The 23856-nt window shown below is 52.2% G+C and overlaps 1 protein-coding gene across 1 annotated transcript in view; it reads left to right on the top strand.

Annotated features, from left to right (window-relative positions):
• Positions 1-1550: 1550 nt before the first annotated feature.
• Positions 1551-23856, top strand: part of LOC144947555 (E3 ubiquitin-protein ligase TRIM11-like) — a 39915-nt gene continuing 17609 nt past the window's right edge. The window contains exons 1-3 of the mRNA XM_078876775.1: positions 1551-2159; positions 2715-2810; positions 17636-17869. Of these exons, the coding sequence (XP_078732901.1) occupies positions 1584-2159; positions 2715-2810; positions 17636-17869 (906 nt within the window). The 5' untranslated portion in view covers positions 1551-1583. The remainder of the gene's footprint in view (positions 2160-2714; positions 2811-17635; positions 17870-23856) is intronic.

Below are 23856 nucleotides of genomic sequence, written 5' to 3'. Positions count from 1 at the left end.
CGACCAGCCACTGCACCCGCCAACACAATGGGCAGAGAGGAGGAGGGGAGGTCTAATACACATGATAGACAAAAGAACGAAAATGATGATGGGTACAAACTTAGGGGGAGCTCATCAGACTATGGTAGCCAATGAATGGAACGTATCGGGAGGGAGGGGTGGGCGGGGGGGGGGCGAGGCCAAAAGGCCGGCTACCATCAAAGGTTTGTACACGAAGCCATACAAATATACAAACACAGACATAATTTCAACCGTGATGATGGGTACAAACTTAGTAATCATTGGAAAGATGTTATCAACCACGCAAAAAAGACTTAATCACACATTTTTTTGGACCATCTTATCTGACAGGCACTATTTTACTGTACTTTACCGAGTGTTAACATCCCCAGTTATTTTAACAGTACTCTCTTCATTGTTCAGCCAGCATTGGTATAAACATGGGCATTTTCGTTCTTTTGTCTATCATGTGTATCAGACCCCCCCTCCCCCTCTCTCTCCATTGTGTTGGCGTGTGCAGTAATTGGCCGCTTGCGCACAAGCGCTTCCACGTCCGTCCCCTACCCTTTTGGCCTCGCCCCCCCCCCGCCCCCCCCCTCCCGATACGTTCCATTCATTGGCTACCATAGTCTGATGAGCTCCCCCTAAGTTTGTACCCATCATCATTTTCGTTCTTTTGTCTATCATGTGTATTAGACCTCCCCTCCTCCTCTCTGCCCATTGTGTTGGCGGGTGCAGTGGCTGGTCGCTTCCGCACAATCGCTCCATTGTGTTGGCGTGTGCAGTAATTGGCCGCTTGCGCACAAGCGCTTCCACGTCCATCGCCCACCCTTTTGGCCTCGCCCCCCCTCCCTCCCGATACGTTCCTTTCATTGGCTACCATAGTCTGATGAGCTCCCCCCTCCCTCTCCCTCCCCCCTCAACTCGCTTTTAAGGGATTACATCTTGAATCATTGCCTCACTTGATACAGCTAATCTGACTGTGACGGTCCCACCTGATGACGGAGACTTGTGTTGCCTCCGAAACGTCGTGATTTTTGTTTTTATTTTATTTTACTTTCTACGTGACTTTACCGAAAAAACCTAAGAAGATGATTCACCTTTACATCAGAATGTTTGTACAAGGTGCGGTTCCACTGTGTGCAATGCACACAGCCTGACCTAGCCGGTCAATCAGCCTGTGGGACAAACCATTATCGCTGTGTCCCGGGTTGCTGCTGCTGGGTTTTGTTTGTACAAATATATCAATTGAGACCGGTCAAAGCTATGTATGTATGTTTAACTTCCTCCACACCGTACGTAGCCAACCGTGCTAATCGGAAGTGCAGGGGAAGGACAAACTAAACACAAAAAACGATTTTAACTATTACACAGTGCGTGACTGTAACGCCACGTCTACACAGGTGAGCCCAGCCGCCGTATGGAACATTCCAGGGCGTGTCTCGAGGTATTTATAACTTAACTGCAGGTGAAGTCAGTTCATTTCCTTGTTCGTCTCCGCTCTGTGAGCTGCGCACAGAACAACTCGTCAATTATATTCTCTGAGCCACAGTGAAGAACTATTCTGGGTGCATCCTCGGGTCATGGCGAGCGCAGCTCCCGCTGAGAACGTGGACCGTGAGTTGACCTGCTCCATCTGCCTGGACACGTTTGACTGCCCCTCGACGCTGAGCTGCGGCCACTCATTCTGCCTCCAGTGCCTGGAGGACGCCTGGAAGAAGGCAGACTCCTACTGCTGCCCGCAGTGCCGCAAGACCTTCCCTCGACGACCCCAGCTGACCAGGAACGTGACGATCGCCAACCTCATAGAGCAGCTGCGAGTGACTGAGACCATGGCTGCTGCTGCTGCTGGTGGTGTTGTTGTTTTCTGTGACCACTGCCCAGAAGGCAAGACGCTTGCAGTGAAGACCTGCCTCAAGTGTGAGATGTCCTTCTGCAGGCAACACCTCGCGCCTCACCTGGAGAGAGCGAAGTTGAAGGATCACGTCCTGGTTTCACCAGATGTGAACCCTGAAGAACGCAAGTGCAAGAGGCACAAACAGGAGCTCATGTTCTATTGCAAGCAAGACATGAGCCTCGTGTGCACAGTCTGCGCTTTCACTGGAGAACATCGAGGGCATGATGTCGACACGCTGGAGAACGAGCATAAGACACGGAAGGTGAGGCCCGCATGCCAACAGCGAAAACCACTGAGGTGCAGAAAAAAACATGCAATGAGATTATTTGGCAGCTTGACATTTCCGCATGATAAACCACTTTGATGAGTTATCATTTGTGGCCAGGTCGCTTCTAAAAAAAATTATTGATGCCTCGGTGGGCTTTGCCTGGTAGGATGGGAATGGCTTAGTTGTATGTTATTGGGTGATTTGTTTATCTTTCTTGTACTTTGCACTACTATCTGGTTTTTGTATAGTTTGTTGTTGTAACGTTCTTACCCACCACTACTGGATATTTGTGAAAAAGAGCTTTATAGCACATCAGATTCCTCCAATATAAATACATATACTGATTCTGATACCTCTACATGAGCTGATAAAAATCTGTCACCTGGGTATAATAGAAACATATCATACAACAAACATCGCCGTGGGTTGATTCTCTGTCCACAGGTCCCTTGCCTATTAGACTTTTTCAGTCAGTCCAGGCTGAATTCCTCACCACGCTTCTGTTGGGCAATTCAGAACTATCTCCTCTGATGACTTCGTCTCTTACAGGGTCGAGTCGCTGAGGAGATGCGGGCAGTGGAGGAGGACAGGAAAAAGGCGGAGGCGTCCGTGGGACAAATGAAGGCCACTCGCAAGGACGTGCAGGTACCGCGCGTGGCCTCTGTGGCCCTGTGACCTCCACCCTGGGTGGAGTCTGTGACTCTCCCCTTGAGGTTAACTCCGTAGATTCAAGTGAACACTCATGTTAGGCTTGAGTCAGTGTGTGATAACTGTGCAGGACATTGCGTTATTATAGTTACGGGTGATTGAAACGTATTTTTTGTCAATGCAACGTTTTACACAAAAAGGTTTATCTCCCGTGAGACTTCAAAGCACGTCGCAAGATAACTCGAATGATTTGCAATGGATTAGATCAAATAAAGCAGTATGGAGCAACGATTGTATTGAATTATAAATTAGACGTTAAACGAGTGAAGATGACGATAAAATACGACAGGAAATCGGCTGTTGAATGCTAGAATAAACACAAGAGATGCGGCTATAAAGAGAGTGCAATGGAATTCTGGAAAACAATTTTGCTCTCATGACACGCACCTACCTCTAAAGCAGCACAACGTAGAGCCAATTATTATTTAAAGCATTTTAACTTGAATATACACGAATCATGATGTATTAGTGATTAACGCTTTTGATGTAGTACATTTTAATGATTCAGTTAATTACGTAATTGAATCTACTTTTGATATATCTTAAACGATATTGCTCGGAGCCTGTTTGCATGAGTTTTCTCATTCATTCGTTTCTCAATCCACTTGTCCTGGTGAAGGTCGCAGAGGCAGAATGTTGAGTAGGGCGGTCCAGACCTCCCTTTCCCTAGTGACAGACTCTAGCATTTTCTGGGGAATTCCCAGGCGTTCCCAGGCCAGCCGAGTGACATAGTCCCACCAGCGTGTCCTGGGTCAACCCAAGAGTATCAACCAGTGAAACATTCCCAGGAGCGTTCCAGGGGGAGTCTACCGAGGGGCATCCTTGCCACGTGCCCAAACCACCTCAACTGGCTCCTCTCGAACCGGAGGAGCAGCAGCCCCACTCTGAGGCTTTCCCAGATTATCGAGCTCCTCACCCACGGAGAGAGGGCCCGGCAACCCTGCGGAGAAACCTCATTTTGGTCCCTTGTACCCGCGATCTCATCCTTTCGGTCATCACCCAAAGCTCATGACAATAGGTGAGGGTGGGAACGTAGATTGACCTGTAAAGAAAGAGCTTTGTTCTAGAACCCACCTCCCGCTTCACTACCATGGAACGATACAGTGCCTGTGTAATGTAGTAACTCGGCGGGAGACGACTTCACGGGTAGCACACTCTTTTATTTCACCAACTTATAGTTACACAGGTGACTAACACCCACTTAGTTACACGGGTGGCTAACACCAGCCTAACCCTCACAGTTCTCCTGGCTACACCGACACGGGCTCCTACGCCCCGAAGCCTCTCGGAACACACCCGGCCAGGGTGTCCGTCTCGACTCTGGGTCCCACTGTCCCGACCCACACGGGCGTCGGACTACGGGTCCCACAGTCTCGGCTCCGAGCCTCACAGGGCCCCGGTCCTGGCAAGGACGGCGGGACTAGGGGTCTCGGGCCACTACCTCCTCCACTCAGTCTTCGATCTTCAACTGGTTAACAACCTCGAGTGCTCTCGCGCGTCCTCCTTTAAGCACCTCCTGCGGACGTTGCTGAGAGCACCCATCCCATTTGACCAATCACTGGGCGCTCGCTACGATCCTCTTTTCGCACCTTGTGTCAGCGCGCCTCACCACCGGCGCGCGCGTCCAAACCACGCCCACATGGCGTGCCCAACCCCGTGCCCCGTGCCGCCCCGTGATCCATCACTGTCGGCGCACGTCAACACCACCACTACATCACCCCCTACCACATAGCTCGCAGCCGACCCGGCTGCTACAAAACATACAACACCCCCTCATGTGTGCCCCGTAACACAAGAACAACATAACAACACAACACAACACGAACATCGCCATCCGCAAAAATCAGCAAATGCCACTACAACAGCAAGAACAATATGTACAATCCGGCGAGTGACAACAATAAATGTGTATGCAGAAAGAAAAAAATATTCTCTTCTTTCTGACTCGTGCAGCGTCCCATTCTTTCCGAGCGTCCCTTGAACGGGACATTACCCCGGCAGAGGGGAACACGGCGGCGAGGTCGGGTTTGAAAAAACGTTTTTTTTTTTTTCTTTCACGAAAAGTGTTGTGTTCTAGCCCGAGTCCGCCTTGCCGGTCCGTCGTACGGCACCAGACTCGGATGACCGTCCGGTGGTGGCGGCAGTTCAGGAAGGCATGGGCCAGGCATCGGGGCTCCGTGCGTGCCGCGGGGTTCCGGTTCCCGACGGTCAACAGCCGTCAGATCCGAGACACCTGGGGGTGGGTCAGGTGGAGACACGTGAGGATCAGCCTGTGACACATCCCTCCCCGAGTCGACGGTCACATCACACGCTCGGTCGTTACGGCATTAAACGGGGTCACGCGGTGCCGCGTAGGGTTTCAGTCGGGAGGGGTGCACGTACCAACGGCGTTTTCCCCATTTAATTTGTATACTCTGGGGTCATGCAACCCGCACAATTTCCACCGGTCCCCTCCATGGTCTCAACAATTTGGGGGACGTAGCCAACGGTGCATGTGGACAATGCAGCCAGGCCTTATCGCCTGGTTTCCAATTGTGCGTATGCACCCTCCGTCCATGCAATCTCTCGTTCGCGATCTGCCGAGACCGCGAATTCAATCTCGCAGCCTCTTGCGCTTCAGTCAATTTGGCGATATTAAATTTGATGTGGTCTGCCAATTTAGATTTTGCACGTGGCTGGGAAATCCCCAGTTGGACGTCCATGGCCAGATCGGCCTCCCGCCCATACATAAGAAAAAATGGGGAAAACCCCGTCGCCGCATGAGGGGCCATTCGATAGGCAGCGAGTACCCCCGGTACCTGTAAGTCCCAATCCACCTGATCGTCGCAGACCTGTTGGCACAGCATAGACGTGATCGTCCTGTTCAGACGTTCAACCATTCCGTCAGTTTGCGGGTGGTACGGGGAGGTACGCACTTTCTTTGTACCCAACAGGTCGCACACCTCGCGCAACAAGACGCTCGAAAAATGTTTCCCTTGGTCCGTCAGCAAGCGTTCGGGGGCGCCCTTGTCCAAAACATAACCTTGGACAAAGGCGTCCGCCACTGCCGCAGCCGACTGGTTGGCGAGTGGCCACGCCATGGGCCAGTGGGTGAAGTACTCTACACCAACCAGCAGGAACTTATTTCCCCTAGGTGTAGCGGGAAAGGGCCCCAAGATGTCTAATGCAACCAATTCGTTTGTGCGCGAAACCTGAATGGATTGCAGCGGTGGATTAGCCGCTATTGGTGGCGGTTTTCTTTGGGCGCACCCTACACATCCCTTAAGAATGTTCGCCACGTCGTTGCCCATCCCCGGCCAATAATAGTCTCGCTGGATTAGGGCGAGCGTTTTGTGAAACCCCAGATGCATGAGTCGTTCATGAGCAGCCAGAACGACCCTACCCCGCATAGCAAATGGCACAACGAGCGCGTGACGCCCGGGACATGTTGTCCCACTTCATCAAGAGGCCCTGTCTGCACACCCAGGAACCGACCCGCGTTTCCCCTCCCTCGGGAGCGTCAACCTTCCGACGTAGCGCGAGTAGGGAGCTGTCGGCCATCTGGAGACGGCCCCACTCGATGAGAGGCAACGCTAACAGCGAGTCCCTCCCTGTGGGAGCGTCGACTCCCTCGGTGGCAGTGGCGGCGAGCACAACTTCCGCGGGGACTGGGACAGGGGGTTTACACCGCGCCGATACCAGCAGACATGCGCATTCCGTGCGCGGCGGCAACCACGACAAGGCATCCGCATTCGAGTGGCGCAATCCCTTACGGTAAATCGTCGTAAATTGGTAGTCCTGAAGGACCTCCAACCATCGGTACAATTGGCCGGATGGCTGCGCCACCCGCATGGCGTATTGAAGAGCCGCATGGTCCGTACGAACCGTAAAATGATGGCCGTAAAGATACGGCCTGAATTGCTGTATAAAAAACACAATCGCCAGCAATTCATGACGTGTCACGCAGTAGCGTTGTTCCGCGGGGGACAGAACCCTGCTACCGTAGGCGACCACCCGTTCGACCCCCCCGACCACCTGTGAGAGCACTCCCCCGATACCCGTGTTACTGGCATCCGTGTCGAACAAAAACGGTTGCGTGAAATCGGGGTAACACAAGGGGGGAGCCTGCACCAAGGCGTCACGAAGGGAGCAGAACGCAGCCTCCTCCTCCGGCCCCCAGTGAAACCGCACACCTTTAGCCATCAAAGCGTGCAGGGGCCTAGCTATGGTGGCAAACTGCTTGACAAAACGACGGTAATAGGAGGCGAATCCTATGAAGCTGCGGACTTCAGTGACCAAGGTTGGCGTTGGCCATGAGCTGACGCTGTGCGTCTTAGCAGGGTCTGTCGAGATCCCTGAACGACTAACGATATGGCCCAAATACCTGACCGATTCCCGAAGCAGAAAACATTTAGACGTTTAAATTTAAAATTTGAAATGTCGGCCGCCAACATGTCATTAACCGCCGACTGCACATGCTCCTTCTCGGCTGGACTGAGCCGAAAGGGATTCTGTCGAATAGGGGCCGCGTCCCCTGTAGCTATGTGGTGGCGCAACAGGTCCGTGCAGCCAATATCGTACTTGTGCCTGCTAAACACGTCAGCGAACTCGAGTAGCAAGCCCCTCAATGCTCCCAACTGCACACTGGACAAGTTACTAGACCCGGCACACAACGAGTCCAACCACTCTGTCCCCTCCTCACTTCGAGGATGCGTATCGGCACTCGAATCCGCGTGAGCAACGAGCTGTTCCTCGACGGGTAGCGGCGCGGCGTGAGCCAGCACCGTTCCCTGCGTAATCACGGCCGGCCGCGACCCCGTATTCAGGACCATAATGAACGGCTCACTGTCCCCCCTCACCATGGTCTGAGCCACCGCTAAGTCGAGGCCCCCTTTGGCTCTGTTAGACGGCCCCAACAGAACTCCCTGTGCCCCCGCATCTACCCCGAGGGGTTTTCTCAACCGAAGGGGTAACAACATTTGCAATCCCGGGGCACCCGTACAGTCTGAGTTGCCAGCGCCTGCACCGTCGCACAAACCGTGCGTATTTTAGTAGGACTCGTCAAAAACGCAACCCGCCGTCCCGATGGAAGCTCAATGCAGGCCTGGTCTATGAGAATTTTGATGGGCATTTTAGACAGAAAGTCCGTACCTAGTAAACAAGGAACGGCCAGCGATGATGATACAAAAATAGGACCCGCCAATTTGATATCGCCAATACAAATAGTCGCCCGAATCTGGCCGATGATTCCCAAAGATCCCCCGTTCGCCGTATAAAATGGTACGTCCACCGGCAGAAGGGGTCGACATTGGACGGGAAGAATGTTATAAATAAGGTCCGAAATGATAGTGGCCGACGCACCCGTGTCCACAAGCACCCGGACCTCAACCCCGTCAATAAACCCCATTACCACGGACGACCCGGCCGCCGCAGCCACAATCCTGTGGGCCAATTCGGACCATTCGACTGCTTTCGGGCCGTGTACGGACCCCTCTCGCCGAACCGAACCCCCGGTGCCCATACGCGGTCCCCCCACCGCCAAGCGGCGACCCGAACGTGCCGTGTATGTGGACCGAGCGTGTGAGGTGCCGCGAATTGCCGGGTTTAGCTGGGATGACTTGTGGCCCTGGTCGTCGTCCGGACGTGGTCCCGTGGCGCGCTGACGCGGGGCCCGGCACCCGGACGCGACGTGGCCCCGAAGGCCGCAGTTGTAGCAGACGACGAGGGACGTCGTAGGTTTCGGTTGCTCCAGCTTGCGGGATGAACGTGTGGGCGAACGACCTCCCGTTCTCCACTCCCCCGATCTCGATACAGTGAAGGCCTCCTCCCGAGCCGCAGCAGGCTGAGGCCCGGCGACCGTGGCGGCCGGTGCCCCGTTCCCCGCCGATGCACAGATGACCGTCGGCTTTCGCTTGAGGACTTCGTAAGCGTGAATACTCGTGGCAATCCCCAGGGAGCAGATGTCCATTTCGTCCGCCGCATTGATGGGGACTCCCAAGCCGTGAGCCAACGCCAGCAGCTGCTCCGTCACCATCGCGTCCTTCCCCTCCTTGTCCATGCGGGGAAAAGCCGCGTCCGCCAAGGCGAGCAGCGCCGTGCGATAGGCGAGCGTTGTTTCTCCAACCACCTTTCGCCGATCGTAGAATTGGTGGCGACAGGTCGAGGGCAGCCCGAACACCTTAGCCATCAGGTGTAGCGCGGCCTGGAGCGTTGAGCGGGACGACCTTGGGGCGGACGTGAAGGCTGCAAGCGCGTCGTCGTCGAGCATCGTTGGCAGCGCGCGCAGAGCAGTGGTGTCGGACTACCCCGACATTTCTTGATGTGCGAGGAACCTTCGTTGGAAGGCTCCCCAATCGCCCCCGTCTGCCTTGAACGCCGACAGCGCGGGCAATTGTTGCTGGAGGACTCGGTCGTCGTCGGAACGATTTTCCCGCGCGCCACTGTGGTTGTAGAAAATGTCGGCTCCGTCTGCAGGCGCATAATGGAGAGCTCCGGCGCGCGCCGATGACGCGGGCTGCGCTGTGTGGAGATCTCCGGCCACGTGGTGTCCGCGCTTCCCGCCAATTGGTGGCGGACCCTCAAAAACGGCGCCAACCTCAAAACTTTTGGCGCGAAACGCCTTTTGGCGGGATCCCTCCGGTCGCGCTCCCTCCTCCAACCCCGCAGCCGTCCCTCCGCCCGCTGGAACGGAGATTTCCGCCAAAATGGCAGTGGCGGCGAGCAGCAACTCCGCCAGGCGGGAGTGTGCGTCCTGTAGGCTGGTGTCGAAGGCAAGCGGAGCATCGGCCATCGCCGCGAAGTGCTGCATCGGCGGCAACTCCTCGTCCTCTCCTCCCGAGGTTGGTGTCTCCGGTACGCCGTCGTCTTCCCGATCTCACTCGTGGGTACGGGTAGTCTTCCTTGTGTCCATACTTCTTGAAGACAGGTTTACTTATGACGCCAGTTGTAATGTAGTAACTCGGCGGGAGACGACTTCACGGGTAGCACACTCTTTTATTTCACCAACTTAGAGTTACACGGGTGACTAACACCCACTTAGTTACACGGGTGGCTAACACCCACTTAGTTACACGGGTGGCTAACACCAGCCTAACCCTCACAGTTCTCCTGGCTACACCGACACGGGCTCTTACGCCCCGTAGCCTCTCGGAACACACCCAGCCAGGGTGTCCGTCTCGACTCTGGGTCCCACCGTCCCGACCCACACGGGCGTCGGACTATGGGTTTCACAGTCTCAGCTCCGAGCCTCACAGGGCCCCGGTCCTGGCAAGGACGGCGGGACTAGGGGTCTCGGGCCACTACCTCCTCCACTCCGTCTTCGATCTTCAACTGGTTAACAACCTCGAGTGCTCTCGCGCGTCCTCCTTTAAGCACCTTCTGCGGACGTCGCTGAGAGCACCCATCCCATTTGACCAATCACTGGGCGCTCGCTACGATCCTCTTTTCGCACCTTGTGTCAGCGCGCCTCACCACCGGCGCGCGCGTCCAAACCACGCCCACATCGCGTGCCCAACCCCGCGCCCCGTGCCGCCCCGTGATCCATCACTGTTGGCGCACGTCAACACCACCACTACACCTGCAACACTGCGGATGCCGCACCGATCCACCGTCCAATCTCCTGCTCCCAATGACCATCACTTGGGATAGAAACCCCGAGTTATTTTTACTTAGTTTAACACGTAGGCTTTCGCAACCAATATTATTCATAATAAAGATTTTTGGGTTAGATCGCGTTATTTATAAATGTGTCGTAACCCTCCACCACCCGACATGGCCAAACAGTAAAAAATAAGATCCATAAAGAAGGCACCCCGCTACGACCCATCGTGTCGACGATAAACTCTCCTACCTACAAACTAGCCCGGTTTCTATCAGACACTCTGCTTCCCTTCACAGGCAAGACCTCTTCGGCAGTACTCAACTCAACCCAATTAGTCTCTATGGTTAAGGACATGGTACTATCTCCTGATGACATCCTCGTCAGTTTTGATGTAGTATCTTTGTTTACCAAAATCCCAGTACCGGACACCCTAACAATAATTGAGGACTTAGTCCAACATGGATTGAATTCTGATGTACCTGCGCTGGTTAGGCATTGCCTCACCAACACCTATTTTACCTGGAATGGCACCTTCTACAAACAGAATGAGGGTACCCCTATGGGCTCCCCCTTGTCACCAGTGATAGCCAACATGTTCATGGAAAAGTTTGAATCAGACGCCATCCAGACATCCACCCTGCGTCCTTCCCTGTGGAAGAGGTATGTAGATGACACTTTCGTCATCTGGCCACATGGCCTCCCAGCATTGAACCACTTCTTGGACCACATCAATTCCAGACACCCATCCATCAGATTCACCATGGAAGTGGAGAAAGATGGTAAACTACCATTCTTGGATATTCTGTTTGAGAGGAGACCTGACGGATCCTTGGGACATTCTCTCTACAGGAAAGCCACCCACACAGATTCCTACGTGAAACCGGATTCCCACCACCACCCATCTCAAAAGAATTCTCTCATCAAAACGCTATACCACAGAGCCCATGGCATGTCTGACCAACACCACCTGGCCGGTGAATTAAGACATGTACATCGGGCCCTTAGGATGAACGGATACTCTGACCGCACCATCCGCCAAGCTGTTTCTCCCACCATACAGAAACAGCAACATGAAACTCCGACCAAAACTATCACGTTACCATACATAGCAGGCGTGACCAAAAAGATCTCCAAAATTCTAAACAAACATAAGATCCAAGTCCGATTCAGTACAGTGCATAAAATCCGTGATCTGATTCCATCTGTGAAGGATGTCGTTCCTGACTTACAGTATCCTGGAGTCTAAAAACTGAGTTGCAGTTGTGGTGATTGCTACATTGGAGAAACGAAACGTCATGTTTCTCATCGTGTCCGCGAGCACAAGTCAGATCTGAAACACGGCAGAACTGATTCTTCGGCCGTAGCCGATCATTGCTACAACTCTGTGGGCTCTCATGAAATTGTCTTTTCCGAGACCAAGGTGCTCTGCAAACCTCCTGGCTACCATCAAAGGTTTATACACGAAGCCATACAAATATACAAACACAGACATAATTTCAACCGTGATGATGGTTACAAACTGAGTAATTATTGGAAAGATGTGATTAACCATGCAAAAAAGATTTAACTACACTTATTTGGACCATCTTATTTGACAGACAACTATTACAGGTTATTGATAGACAGCCAGTTTTGTTTTACCAGGTTTTAGTTTTTTCTTTTTTTCACACTTTTGTTATGTAGGCTAGGCGTAGTCACAAACCGCACCTCTCCATAACAAAGGCTCAGTCTTTTGTTATGCAGTCTATTCTTAGTCTTAAGCCTCACCTTACCATATTAATAAAAAGCGTGCCTTTCCGGGCCCTTCCCCCCTCAACCATTATATATACGGAGTGGTAGCTCTTGTAATCTCTCATTTACTTGATACAGCTGTCGTGGCTGTGACGGTTCCACCTGAAGACAGAAGCTTGTGTTGCCTCCGAAACGTCGTGTTTTTTTTACTTTTAGTAATTTTAATTTCAATTTTTTACCTACGTGACTTTACCGAAAAAACCTAAGAATAAGTAAAAAATATGTCACGTTCACAAAGGACAAATAATTCATTACTTTAGCCCACTGGTGTGTTGAAGAGTGAATCAACATAATTTAAAATTTGAGTACGACGTTTCGCTGGTAATTCCATCCAGCTTCATCCTGCAATTTGCTGGAATGGTGAGGCTCTCTTGCTCCCGATCTTAAATAGAGCAGCAGCAGGGTGACGTCATCATTTAATTCATTCAGGTGCAGTGATTTGAGGCAGGGAGGGTATTGTAATTATATAATATATTGGTAATCATTCAATTGTTATTCATTGGTATTTGTTTCCCTTATAAGGAATTTTAATTGTATTATATATTTTATTTATTTAATCATATGCTTCCAGGCCGCACTAAGCCTGTAGCTGTCAGAGCGATTAAAGTTATTTGTATTTCTCTCAATTTCAATGGATTCTCGAATTAGTCTTGGCCAGTAATAATTAGTTTTACACAACACTTCAACGTTATCAAAATCAATTGAGTGTCCTTGTTGACAAGCATGCTCTGCCACTGCCGACAGTTGTGTTTGAGATCATTTCATATGTCTTTGGTGTTCTTTTAGCTTACGTTGATGTTACGTCCTGTCTGTCCAATATAGCATCTGCCACACAAACAATTAATCCGATATACACCTTCTGTTGATAATTTAGGCAATTCGTCTTTAGTGCCAGATACCAGTTTTTGAATTTAGTGTACTGTACCAAATCTTACTTTAATGTTTTGCTTTTGCAAAACACGGGCTAATTTGTCAGTTACTCCTGAGATATGGTATTTTAATTGTTTGAATAATCTTATCGCTTTCAGCAGTGTTGCTTTGCGTTCGTGATTTGGCATTCAGTGCTCTGTTAATTTGAGCATTATTGTAGCCATTCTGTCTTAGTACTTATTTAACATGTTTGATTTCTCTCACTAGACTTTCACCATCTGACACTGTTTTAGCCCAATGTATGCGTGTCTTGATAAGAGAGGATTTCTGAGCTGGGTGATGATGTGAATCTGCATTCAGATAGGCATCAGTGTGCGGTTGCTTTCGGTAAATGCTGTGTGTTATTTTGCCATTTAGACCATGTCCCAGTAAAATATCTAGGAACGGGAGTCTGCCCTTTGTAAACGTGACACATTTTTTACTGTTTGGCCGTGTCAGGTGGTGGAGGGTTATGACACATTTATAACTAACGCGATCTAACCCAAAAACCTTTATTATGAATAGCTTAAACTTCTTCACAAAGGGCAGCTTTTCCCCCCTCACAGGGAGAGAATAATCCAACGTCTCCCGAGAGTGAACCATGACTTCAGATTTGGAAGTGCTGATCCTCATCCCAGCCACTTCACACTCAAACTGTTCCAGTGCACGCTGGAGATCACAGACTGACGAGGCAAAGAGGACGTCATCTGCAAAAAACAGCGATGCCACTTCCATGCCCCCGTACTAAATACTCTCCATACCTGAACTGTGCCTTGAAATCCTGTCCATGAAAATCACAAAAAGGAGCAGAGACAAGTCGCACCCTTGGCAGAGTCCAACACCCACAGTGAATGACATTGATTTAACACCATTAATACGGACACAGCTCTCACTCTGGAAATAGAGACTGGATACCACACAAAAGCGGCACCGGTACATCAATCTCTCGCATCACCTCCCACAAGATATTACAGGGAACACGGTCATATGCTTTCTCCAAGTCTACAAAGCAAAGATAGACTGGAGCAGTATGCCCCCATGACCCCTCAAATATCTGTGAGAAGGAAAAGAGCTGGTCCATTGTTCCACAACCCTGACGTAATCCGGATTGTTCCTCCTGAATCTGAGGATCAACCAACCGGCAAGAAACTCCTCTCCAGCACTCTAGCACTTGCTTTACCTGGGACGCTGAGGAGTGTGATCCCGCTGTAGTTGTAGCAGACCCTCTAGTCCCCTTCCTTAAAAATGGGCACCATGACTCCAGTTTTCCAATCCAGAGGTACTGTACCGACCATCCATGCAACATTGAAAAGGCACTCCTACACTGTCAAGTGCTTAACAACTCTGGATGAACCTCATATACTCTAGTAGCTTTGCTGCTATGAAGGCCCTCGACCGCCAGAGTGACTTCAGCAACTGTGATGGATCCTATCCCCCCAGCTGTTTCAAAGCCTGCCATTTGAGATTAGGGCATGTCCACTGGGTTGAGGAGCTCCTCAAATTGTTCATTCCACCTCTCGACTATTTCCTTTGTTGTGTTCAATGTTACTGAGAACAGATGGGGCCACATCCCATATACCCTTCCTAATGCATCGGATGGTTTGACAGAAGATATTTGAGGCTGCACTGTAGTCTCTCTCGATGGCCTCTCCAAGTGCCTCCCTTGCTCGGGCTTTTGCTTCAGCAATTGGTACCGCTCTCTCGGCAAGCTGGTACCTCTCAATCGAGTCGAGAGACCTTTTTCCAAGCATAGCTAGGAAAAAGTCTCCTTATTCAACTTGTCAGCATCCCTCAGCACTGGTGTCCACCAGCGGGACCTAGGTTTGCCACTTTCACAGGCACTAACTGCCTCCCGACAATAGCTTTTGCAGTCGCATCCACAATAGAGGTCCTGAACATCGTCCACTCGGACTCAATGTCCATGACCTTCTCTGGAGTGCAGAATAAGTTTTCCCAGAGGTGGAAGTTTAAATATTTCTGCAATGGGTCTTCCGCCAGACGTTTCCAGAAAAGCTGCGCTATTCGTTTGGTCCTTCCACATCTATCTGGTCGGTGCCCCAAACATCAGATGTAACTTACCACCAGGCGGTGATTAGTTGACAGCTCTGCCCATTTCTTCACCCGAGTGTCCTTAGGTCTGATAATCTAACTATGAAGTCAATTATTGTCTTTCGGCCCAAGGTGCGCTGGTACCACATGCACATATCAGCATCCTCGTGTTTGAACATGGTGTTTGTTATTGACATTCCGTTACTATCGCAGAATTCCAGTTAAATCTCACTGTTCGGTTTCAGATCAGGGGGGACATTCCCCCTAATCATGCCTCTCCAGGTTTCTCCATATTTTCCCACGTGAGTATTGACATCGCCCAGTAATACTATGGGGTCGGTAGGCGGCACGATTGAGCATTGCACCCACCATCTCTAAGAGGGCCGAAAACTCTGAACAGACAACAGTCAGATTTGTCCTTTCTGAGACCCGATGTCTCATTGAGGCGACCCTCTCATCCACTGGGACAAACTCCAACTGAACAGCACCCAGCCGGGATTGTGAATATCCCCACACTCGCCCGGGGCCACTCACCAGGGGTTTCTCTAGAATAGAAAAGACCACCCCCAATCAAGAAGTTAGCGTTCATTGCCAATGCTGTGTGTGGAGGTGAGACCGACTATATTTAGTTGGTACCTTTTCACCTCCTCCACTAGTGCTGACTCCCCCCCCACCCCACCCAGTGAAGTGACATTTCATGCCCTAATAGCTAGTACCCATTTTTAAGGTTCAGTCCTTCTGACACCATCCCACTCCCTGCAAAACTGGAATCGCACCCTCCCCTCACCCTTCATCCTGCAGATGGTGGGCCCAGAGGACGGCGTCACTTAGCCATTTTGGGCAGGGCTCAACCGAATTACGTGGGTCTCCCGCCCACCAGGTGCTTTTTGGCGAATACCACCCTTAGGCCTGGCTCCAGGGGGGTCTCTTGTCTGGGTCAGGTTCTCTGATTTTAGTACTTTTTAACCATTCATAAAGTGATGCTTTTTTGGACCATTATTTGTCTGGAAGCTCTGCCCAGACCTGTTAACCAAAGCAGATCCTACCAGGAGTACAATACTCCAAGCGACATAGCTCTGAGGGTCATTGGAACACAGAAACCCCACCACCACGAAAATGTTACGAGTATCCAAAGTATCCAATGTCATGCAAATCCTGCTGTAAAAGTGGGCATCAAGTCAGCTGGTGATAATAATTCACACAACATCTCCATGTTGTGGAGAATATTAGTAATACAACCAGAAAAGCAGATCATTGGTCTCCATCAAATATCTGAGCTCAGAGTGATTTGAAACGGTGGAGGGAGGGGAGAGAACCCAGCATATGTGTAGTGGGTTCCGAACTGAGAGAGACGGTGAAGTGGAGGCAGCACTATTTATTGTAACTCAACACTTAGACAGGCAAGGTATACAACACTGGAAGGGGTAACGGCCCCTTCACCCGTACGACACTGGGATACACCCCTAGGCTATCTGCCTATCTACCTACGCTCCCAGGTCCTCCCCTAAGGGCTCTAGGCGAGGCTAACTGACCTGGCCCAGCCAAGGCTCAGGACCTGACCACTAGCCACACAGACCCGGCCTTTAGAAGGACATCGGCTCTGAGGCTCTGGGGTCACACCGCTGGCTTGCTCTGCCCGGCCCTGAGAAGGACAGCGGGTCAGAGGAGTTCCAGTGTCTATCTAGCCGGTCTTCAGTCTTCAACTTGGTCTTCTGACTATAGCTTGCGAACACTGCCCCTATCTCTCTGGCTCCCCGTCTGTTATACAAATTCCCCACCGAGGGGCGGGGTTCTGAGGGATCACAGCACACCCCGCAGCCCCCACCCGTTGGTAGGGGCGTGGGGGATCCAAAGCCCACAGCCCCCTTCGAGTAAGCCCAGGGTGTTAGCTGTAACTGATGTGTGTGTTGTCCCATAACACCGTAACAGCTGTAACTGATGTGTTGTCCCATAACACCACTACATATTTTTTAGAGAAATGGACATTCCAATAACGTGAGGGAGTTTTAATAACAGATAATTTTAGTAAGTTATTAGTCGTTATTTTTCTCCATATATGTGGATAAAAAATCTCAGTTGTATTGAAAGAGATTTTTTAGTATGTATTGGGTAGGTACATTTGTTTTAGGAATGCATTATAGGTCATATAATGGCACCGTATGGATAATTATATTTTGATTGACAATTTAATTTTCACTTTATGATGTGTTTATTTCCACTGAGGAATACAATTTTGCTTTTTATCTTACTAACAATATTATAGATGTGAACGTTCTAGATTCTTCAACAGTTATTGACCTGTTCACTGAGATGTGAGTGCAGAGACATAATGCAGAGGCAGGGCAAACTAGGTTTAGAGTAGCCAGAAAACAATGTGACTTTGGTATTTATAGCATTAAATTTGAATGATATCATCCATCGAACACCCTTGCAGGATTGCATGGTCCAGACCAAGGCTCGCATCTCAGGCAAGTTCACCCGCATGAGGGTGATGCTGGATGAGGACGAGAGGGCAACTTTGGATTGCGTGGACATGAAGGGGCTCGAGCTGCTGTCCCAGATCGAGGAGAACATCGCTCATTATGAGCACGAGATCAACGAGCTCCAGGCAGCAGCCACGCACCTGTGCGCTCTGCAGGAGGAGAGGGACTCGCTCACGTTCCTGCAGGTAGAGTGAGTAGGCATCACTCCACCTGGCCACCCCTGACCACTGTTGCCTCTGCAGTGGCGATGTTTACGCACACAACCAGGTACTCCTTTGAGGCTGAGTCGACCTTGGGGAGGCCCAGGACCCATTCAGATAATCGTCACTGGTGTTGGTGGTGAGCAGGAATCGAACTCGTGTCGCCGGGTTGGTAACGCAGTCCGCTTACCATTGCACTACCACTCCCCCCACACTAACTTGTACACGCACGCACATACGAGCACGGGCGCACACATGCACAAACACTCACTGCCAGCACGAGGCTGACTCATTACATCTCACGAAGGATCGCTCCACTGAAAAAACAATGTTCCGTGATTAAATTCGCGTTTTACGTCGAAAACTGCCTGTACATTTAGAAAGACGGCACATGCAAGGTATCACAAAAAACATAATAACGCAACTTGCATTGTCAATACAATATATGGGCCATAGATTGTAATTTAAACAAGTCCACCAACGTGAATTTGTATGTTTTAGTAAAAATATAACTTACCACTGAATTTCCAAATAATAAATAAAGATTAACATTTTGACTTTAAACTTTCGTGACTGCAGAAATTATGTCGGTAAAGTCACGTAGATAGAAAATAATAATAAAAAGAAAGTAAATAAAAATAATTAAAAATAAAAAGACATTAGTGGTTTTTGTTTTATATTATTATTTATTTTAATTGTATTATTTGTATTTTTATTCACTTTATTTTTATTATATTTCTATCTACGAAACGAGTACAACGTTTTGCCAGTAATTATAAACAGCCTCATCAGGTGACCGTCAGAATTGTGGAGAAATTCTCCTGTTTTGGTCTTAAAGGAATAAATGTGATGTCATCACTGTGAGCCAATCAGGTGCGAAGCCCAGAGTGGGAGAGTTGAGTTAATGTATGTGTAGTGGTGGTATTGACGTGCGCCGACTGTGACAGTGATGGATCACGGGGCGGCGCGGGGTGCGGGGTTGGGCACGCGTTGTGGGCGTGGTGTGGACGCGCGCGCCGGGAGTGACAGATGACGGGGCGGCGCGGCGTGAGTGGTGAGGCACGATGAGATGTGGGAAAAGAGGATCGTAGCCAGCGCCCGGCGATTGGTCGAATAAGTGGGTGCTCGCAGCGACGTCCGCAGGTGGGGTATAAAGGGGGACGCGCGAGAGCACTCGGGGAGAGTTACCCAGTTGAAGACCCGAAGACGGAGCTGAAGACTTAGTCGCCGAGTAGCTAAGTGGATGTTGGTCATCCGAGTAGCTCAGTGGGCGTTAGTCGCCAAGTAGCTAAGTGGGTGGTTGTCACCCGAGTACTAAGTGGATGTTGGTCATCCGAGTAGCCCAGTGGCGTTAGTCGCTGAGTAGCTAAGTGGATGTTGGTCATCCGAGTAGCTCAGTGGGCGTTAGTCGCCAAGTAGCTAAGTGGGTGTTTGTCACCCGAGTACTAAGTGGATGTTGGTCATCCGAGTAGCTCAGTGGGCGTTAGTCGCCAAGTAGCTAAGTGGGTGTTTGTCACCCGAGATACAAAGTAGGTGTTAGTCACCTGTAAACGAGTTTGATAAAATAAAGAGTGTGTTACCCGTGAAGTCGTCTCCCGCCGAGTTAGTACATTACAACTGGCGTCAGAAGTAAACCTGTCTTCAAGAAGTATGGACACAAGGAAGACTACCCGTACCCACGAGCGAGGTCGGGATGACGACGGCGTACCGGGGACACCGACCTCGGGAGTAGAGGACGAGGAGTTGCCGCCGATGCAGCACTTCGCGGTGATGGCCGACGCTCCGCTTGCCTCCGACACCAGCCTCCAGGACGCGCACTCCCGGTTGGCGGAGTTGCTACTCGCCGCCGCCGCTGTCTTGGCCGACATCTCCGTTCCGGCGAGCGGAAAAACGGCTGCGGGGGTCGTGGAGGAAGCGACGTTGGAGGATTCCCGCCAAAAGGCGCTTCGCGCCAAAAGTCTGGAAGTTGCCGCCGTTTTTGGGGGGCCGCCACCGATTGGCGGGAAAGACGGACGCCACGTGGCCGGACACCTCCGCGCAGCGCAGCCCACGTCATCAGTGCGCGCCGGAGCCCTCCATTTTGCGCCTGACAACCGAGCCGACATTTTACACAACTCCAGCGGAGCGCGGGAAAATCTCTCCGACGTCGACGACGATCGGGTCCTCCAGCAAAGATTGCCCGCGCTGTCGGCGTTCAAGGCAGATGGGGGCGACTGGGGAGCCTTCCAACGAAGGTTCCTCGCTCATCAGGAGATGTCGGGGTGGTCCGACACCACTGCCCTGCGTGCGTTGCCAGCGATGCTTGACGACGACGCGCTTGCAGCCTTCACATCTGCTGCAAGGTCGTCCCGCTCTACGCTCCAGGCCGCACTACACCTGATGGCGAAGGTGTTCGGGCCGCCCTCCACGTGTCGCCACCAGTTCTACGATCGGCGGAAGGTGGCTGGGGAAACGACGCTAGCCTACCGCACGGCACTACTCGCCTTGGCGGACGCAGCTTTTCCCCGCATGGATAAGGAGGGGAAGGACGCCATGGTGACGGAGCAGCTGCTGGTGTTGGCCCACGAGTTGGGGGTCCCCATCAACGTGGCAGACGAGATGGAGATCTGCTCCCTGGCGATCGCCACGAGCATTCACGCGTACGAGGTCCTCAAACGCAGGCCGGGGGTCGTCTGCAATTTGGCGGGGAACGCGGTACTGGCAGCCACGATCGCCGAACCTCAGCCAGCTGCGGTGCAGGAGCAGGCCTTCGCTGCATCGCGTCCGGGGGAGTGGAGAACGGGAGGTCGTTCGCCCACACGTTCGCCCCGCAAGCTGGAGCAACCGAAACCTACGACGTCCGTCTTCTGCTACAACTGCGGCCTTCGGGGTCACGTCGCAGCCGGGTGCCGGGCCCCGCGTCAGCGCGCCACAGGACCACGTCGGGACGACGACCAGGGCCACAAGTCATCCCAACAAAACCCGGCAAGTCGCGGCACCTCACACGTTCGGTCCACAAACACGGCACATTTGGGTCGCCGCTTCGCGGTGGGGGGTTCGCGGCTGGGTGCCGGGGGTTCATTTCGGCGAGGGGGGTCCGTACGCGGCCCGCAAGCAGTCGAGTGGTCCGAATTGGCCCACAGGATCGTGGTTGCGTCGGCCGGGTCGTCCGTGGTAACGGGCTTCATTGACGGGGTTGAGGTCCGGGTGCTTGTTGACACGGGTGCGTCGGCCACCATCATCTCGGACCTTATTTATAACATTCTTCCCGTCCAAAGTAGACCCCTTCTGCCAGTAGACGTGCCATTTTATGCGGCGAATGGGGGATCCCTGGGGATCATCGGCCAGATTCGGGCGACTATTTGCATTGGTGACATTAAATTAGCGGGCCCTATTTTTGTATCATCATCGCTGGCCGTTCCCTGTTTGCTAGGTACGGACTTTTTGTCCAAAATGCCCATCAAAATTCTCATAGATCAGGCCTGCATTGAGCTTCCGTCAGGTCGGCGGCTTGCGTTCTTGACGAGCCCTACCAAAATACGCACGGTTTGTGCGACGGTGCAGGCGCTGGCAACTCAGACTGTAAGGGTGCCCCCGGGATCGAAAATGTTGGTACCCCGTCGGTTGAGGAAGCCACTCGAGGTGGGCGCGGTGGCACAGGGGGGGCCGTTGGGGCCGTCTAACAGGGCCAGAAGGGGCCTCGACTTAGCGGTTGCTCAAACCATGGTGAGAGGGGACAGTGAGCCGTTCGTAAGGGTCCTGAATACGGGGTCGCGGCCGGCCGAAATTGCGCAGGGAACGGTGCTGGCTCACGCCGCGCCGCTACCCGTTGAGGAACGGCTCGTGTCTCAAGCGGATTTCACTGTCGAGTCGCATCCTCCAAGTGATGAGGGGACAGAGTGGTTGGACTCGTTGTGTGCCGGTTCTGCTAACTTGTCCAAAGTGCAATTGGGAGTCGACGCTCCCACGGGGAGGGATTCGCTGTTGTCATTGCCCCTCATTGAGTGGGGCCGTCTCCAAATGTCCGACAGCTCCCTACTTACGCTACGTCGAAAAGTTGGCGCTCCCGAGGTAGGGGATGCGCGGGTCGGTTCCTGGGTGTGCAGACAGGGCCTTTTGATGAAGTGGGACAACATGTCCCGGGGTCACGTGCTCGTTGTGCCTGTTGCTATGCGGGGTAAGGTCGTTCTGGCAGCTCATGAACGACTCATGCATCTGGGTTTTCAAAAAACGCTCGCCCTAATCCAGCGAGACTATTATTGGCCGGGGATGGGTAACGACGTGGCGAACATTCTTAAGGGATGCGTAGGGTGCGCCGAAAGAAAACCGCCACCATTGGCAGCTAATCCACTGCTGCAATCCATTCAAGTTTCGCGCACAAACGAATTGGTTGCGTTGGACATCTTGGGGCCCTTTCCTGCTACACCGAGGGGAAATAGGTTCCTGCTGGTTGGCGTAGAATACTTCACCCGATGGGCCATGGCATGGCCACTCGCCAACCAGTCGGCTGCAGCGGTGGCGGACGCCTTCGTCCAGGGTTATGTTTTGGACAAGGGCGCCCCCGAACGCTTGCTGACGGATCAAGGAAATAATTTTTCGAGCGGTTTGTTGCGCGAGGTGTGCGACCTGTTGGGTACAATGAAAGTGCGTACTTCCCCCTACCACCCGCAGACTGACGGGATGGTTGAGCGTCTGAACAGGACGATTACGTCTATGTTGTGCCAACAGGTCTGCGACGATCAGGTTGATTGGGACTTACAGGTGCCGGGGGTACTCGCGGCCTATCGAATGGCCCCTCATGCGGCGACGGGGTTTTCCCCATTTTTTCTTATGTATGGGCGGGAGGCCGATCCGGCCATGGACGTCCAACTGGGGATTTCCCAGCCACGTGCAAAATCTAAATTGGCAGACCACATCAAATTTAATATCGCAAAATTGACTGAAGCACGGGAGGCGGCGAGGTTGAATTCGCGGTCGCGGCAAATTGCGAACGAGAGATTGCATGAGCGGAGGGTGCATACGCATGATTGGAAACCAGGCGATAAGGCCTGGCTGCATTGTCCACATGCACCGTTGGCTACGTCCCCCAAGTTGTTGAGACCTTGGAGGGGACCGGTGGAAATTGTGCGGTTTGCACGACCCCAGAGTATACAGATTAAATGGGAAAAACGCCGTTGGTACGTGCACCCCTCCCGACTGAAGCCCTATACGGCACCGTGTGACCCCGTTCTGTGCCGTAACGACCGGGCGTGTGATGTGACCGTCGACTCGGGGAGGGAGGTGTCGCAGGCTGCTCCTCACGTGTTTCCACCTGACCCACCCCCAGGTGCCTCGGGCTTGACGGCTGCTGACCGTCGAGAGCCTGAACCCCGGGGCACGCACGAGTCCTCGATGCCTGGCCGATGTCTTCCTGAACCGCCGGCACCACCGGACGTTCAACCGCGTCTGGTGCCGTACGACGGACCGGCAAGGCGGACTCGGGCTAGGTCTCAACAATTTTCATGAAGACGTTTTTTTCTCTACACCGAGCTCGCCCGGTGTTCCCCTCTGCCGGGGTAATGTCCCGTTGTAGGGACGCTCGGAAGAGAAAGGGGACACTGCACGAGTCGAAAGAAAAAAAAAAAATTTCCATTTATTTTCCTTTTTGCATACACATTGCTATTGTCACTCGCCGGTTTGTATATATTGTTCTATTGTCGCGGTGGCATTGGTTGAGGGTTGCGGATGGTAGTGTTCGCGTCGTGTTGTGTTGTTAGGTTAGTTGTTGTTCTTGTTGTTGTGTTGTGTTACGGGGCACACAGGGGGGTTTGTATATTTTTATAGCAGCCGGGGCGGCTGCGAGCTATGTGGTAGGGGGTGATGTAGTGGTGGTATTGACGTGCGCCGACTGTGACAGTGATGGATCACGGGGCGGCGCGGGGTGCGGGGTTGGGCACGCGTTGTGGGCGTGGTGTGGACGCGCGCGCCGGGAGTGACAGATGACGGGGCGGCGC

This window comes from Lampetra fluviatilis, chromosome 45, assembly GCF_964198595.1.
Source record: "Lampetra fluviatilis chromosome 45, kcLamFluv1.1, whole genome shotgun sequence".
Taxonomy (NCBI): Eukaryota; Metazoa; Chordata; class Hyperoartia; order Petromyzontiformes; family Petromyzontidae; genus Lampetra; species Lampetra fluviatilis.
The sequence above is the reverse complement of the archived record's forward strand: the minus strand, read 5'-3'. Positions and strand labels throughout refer to the sequence as shown.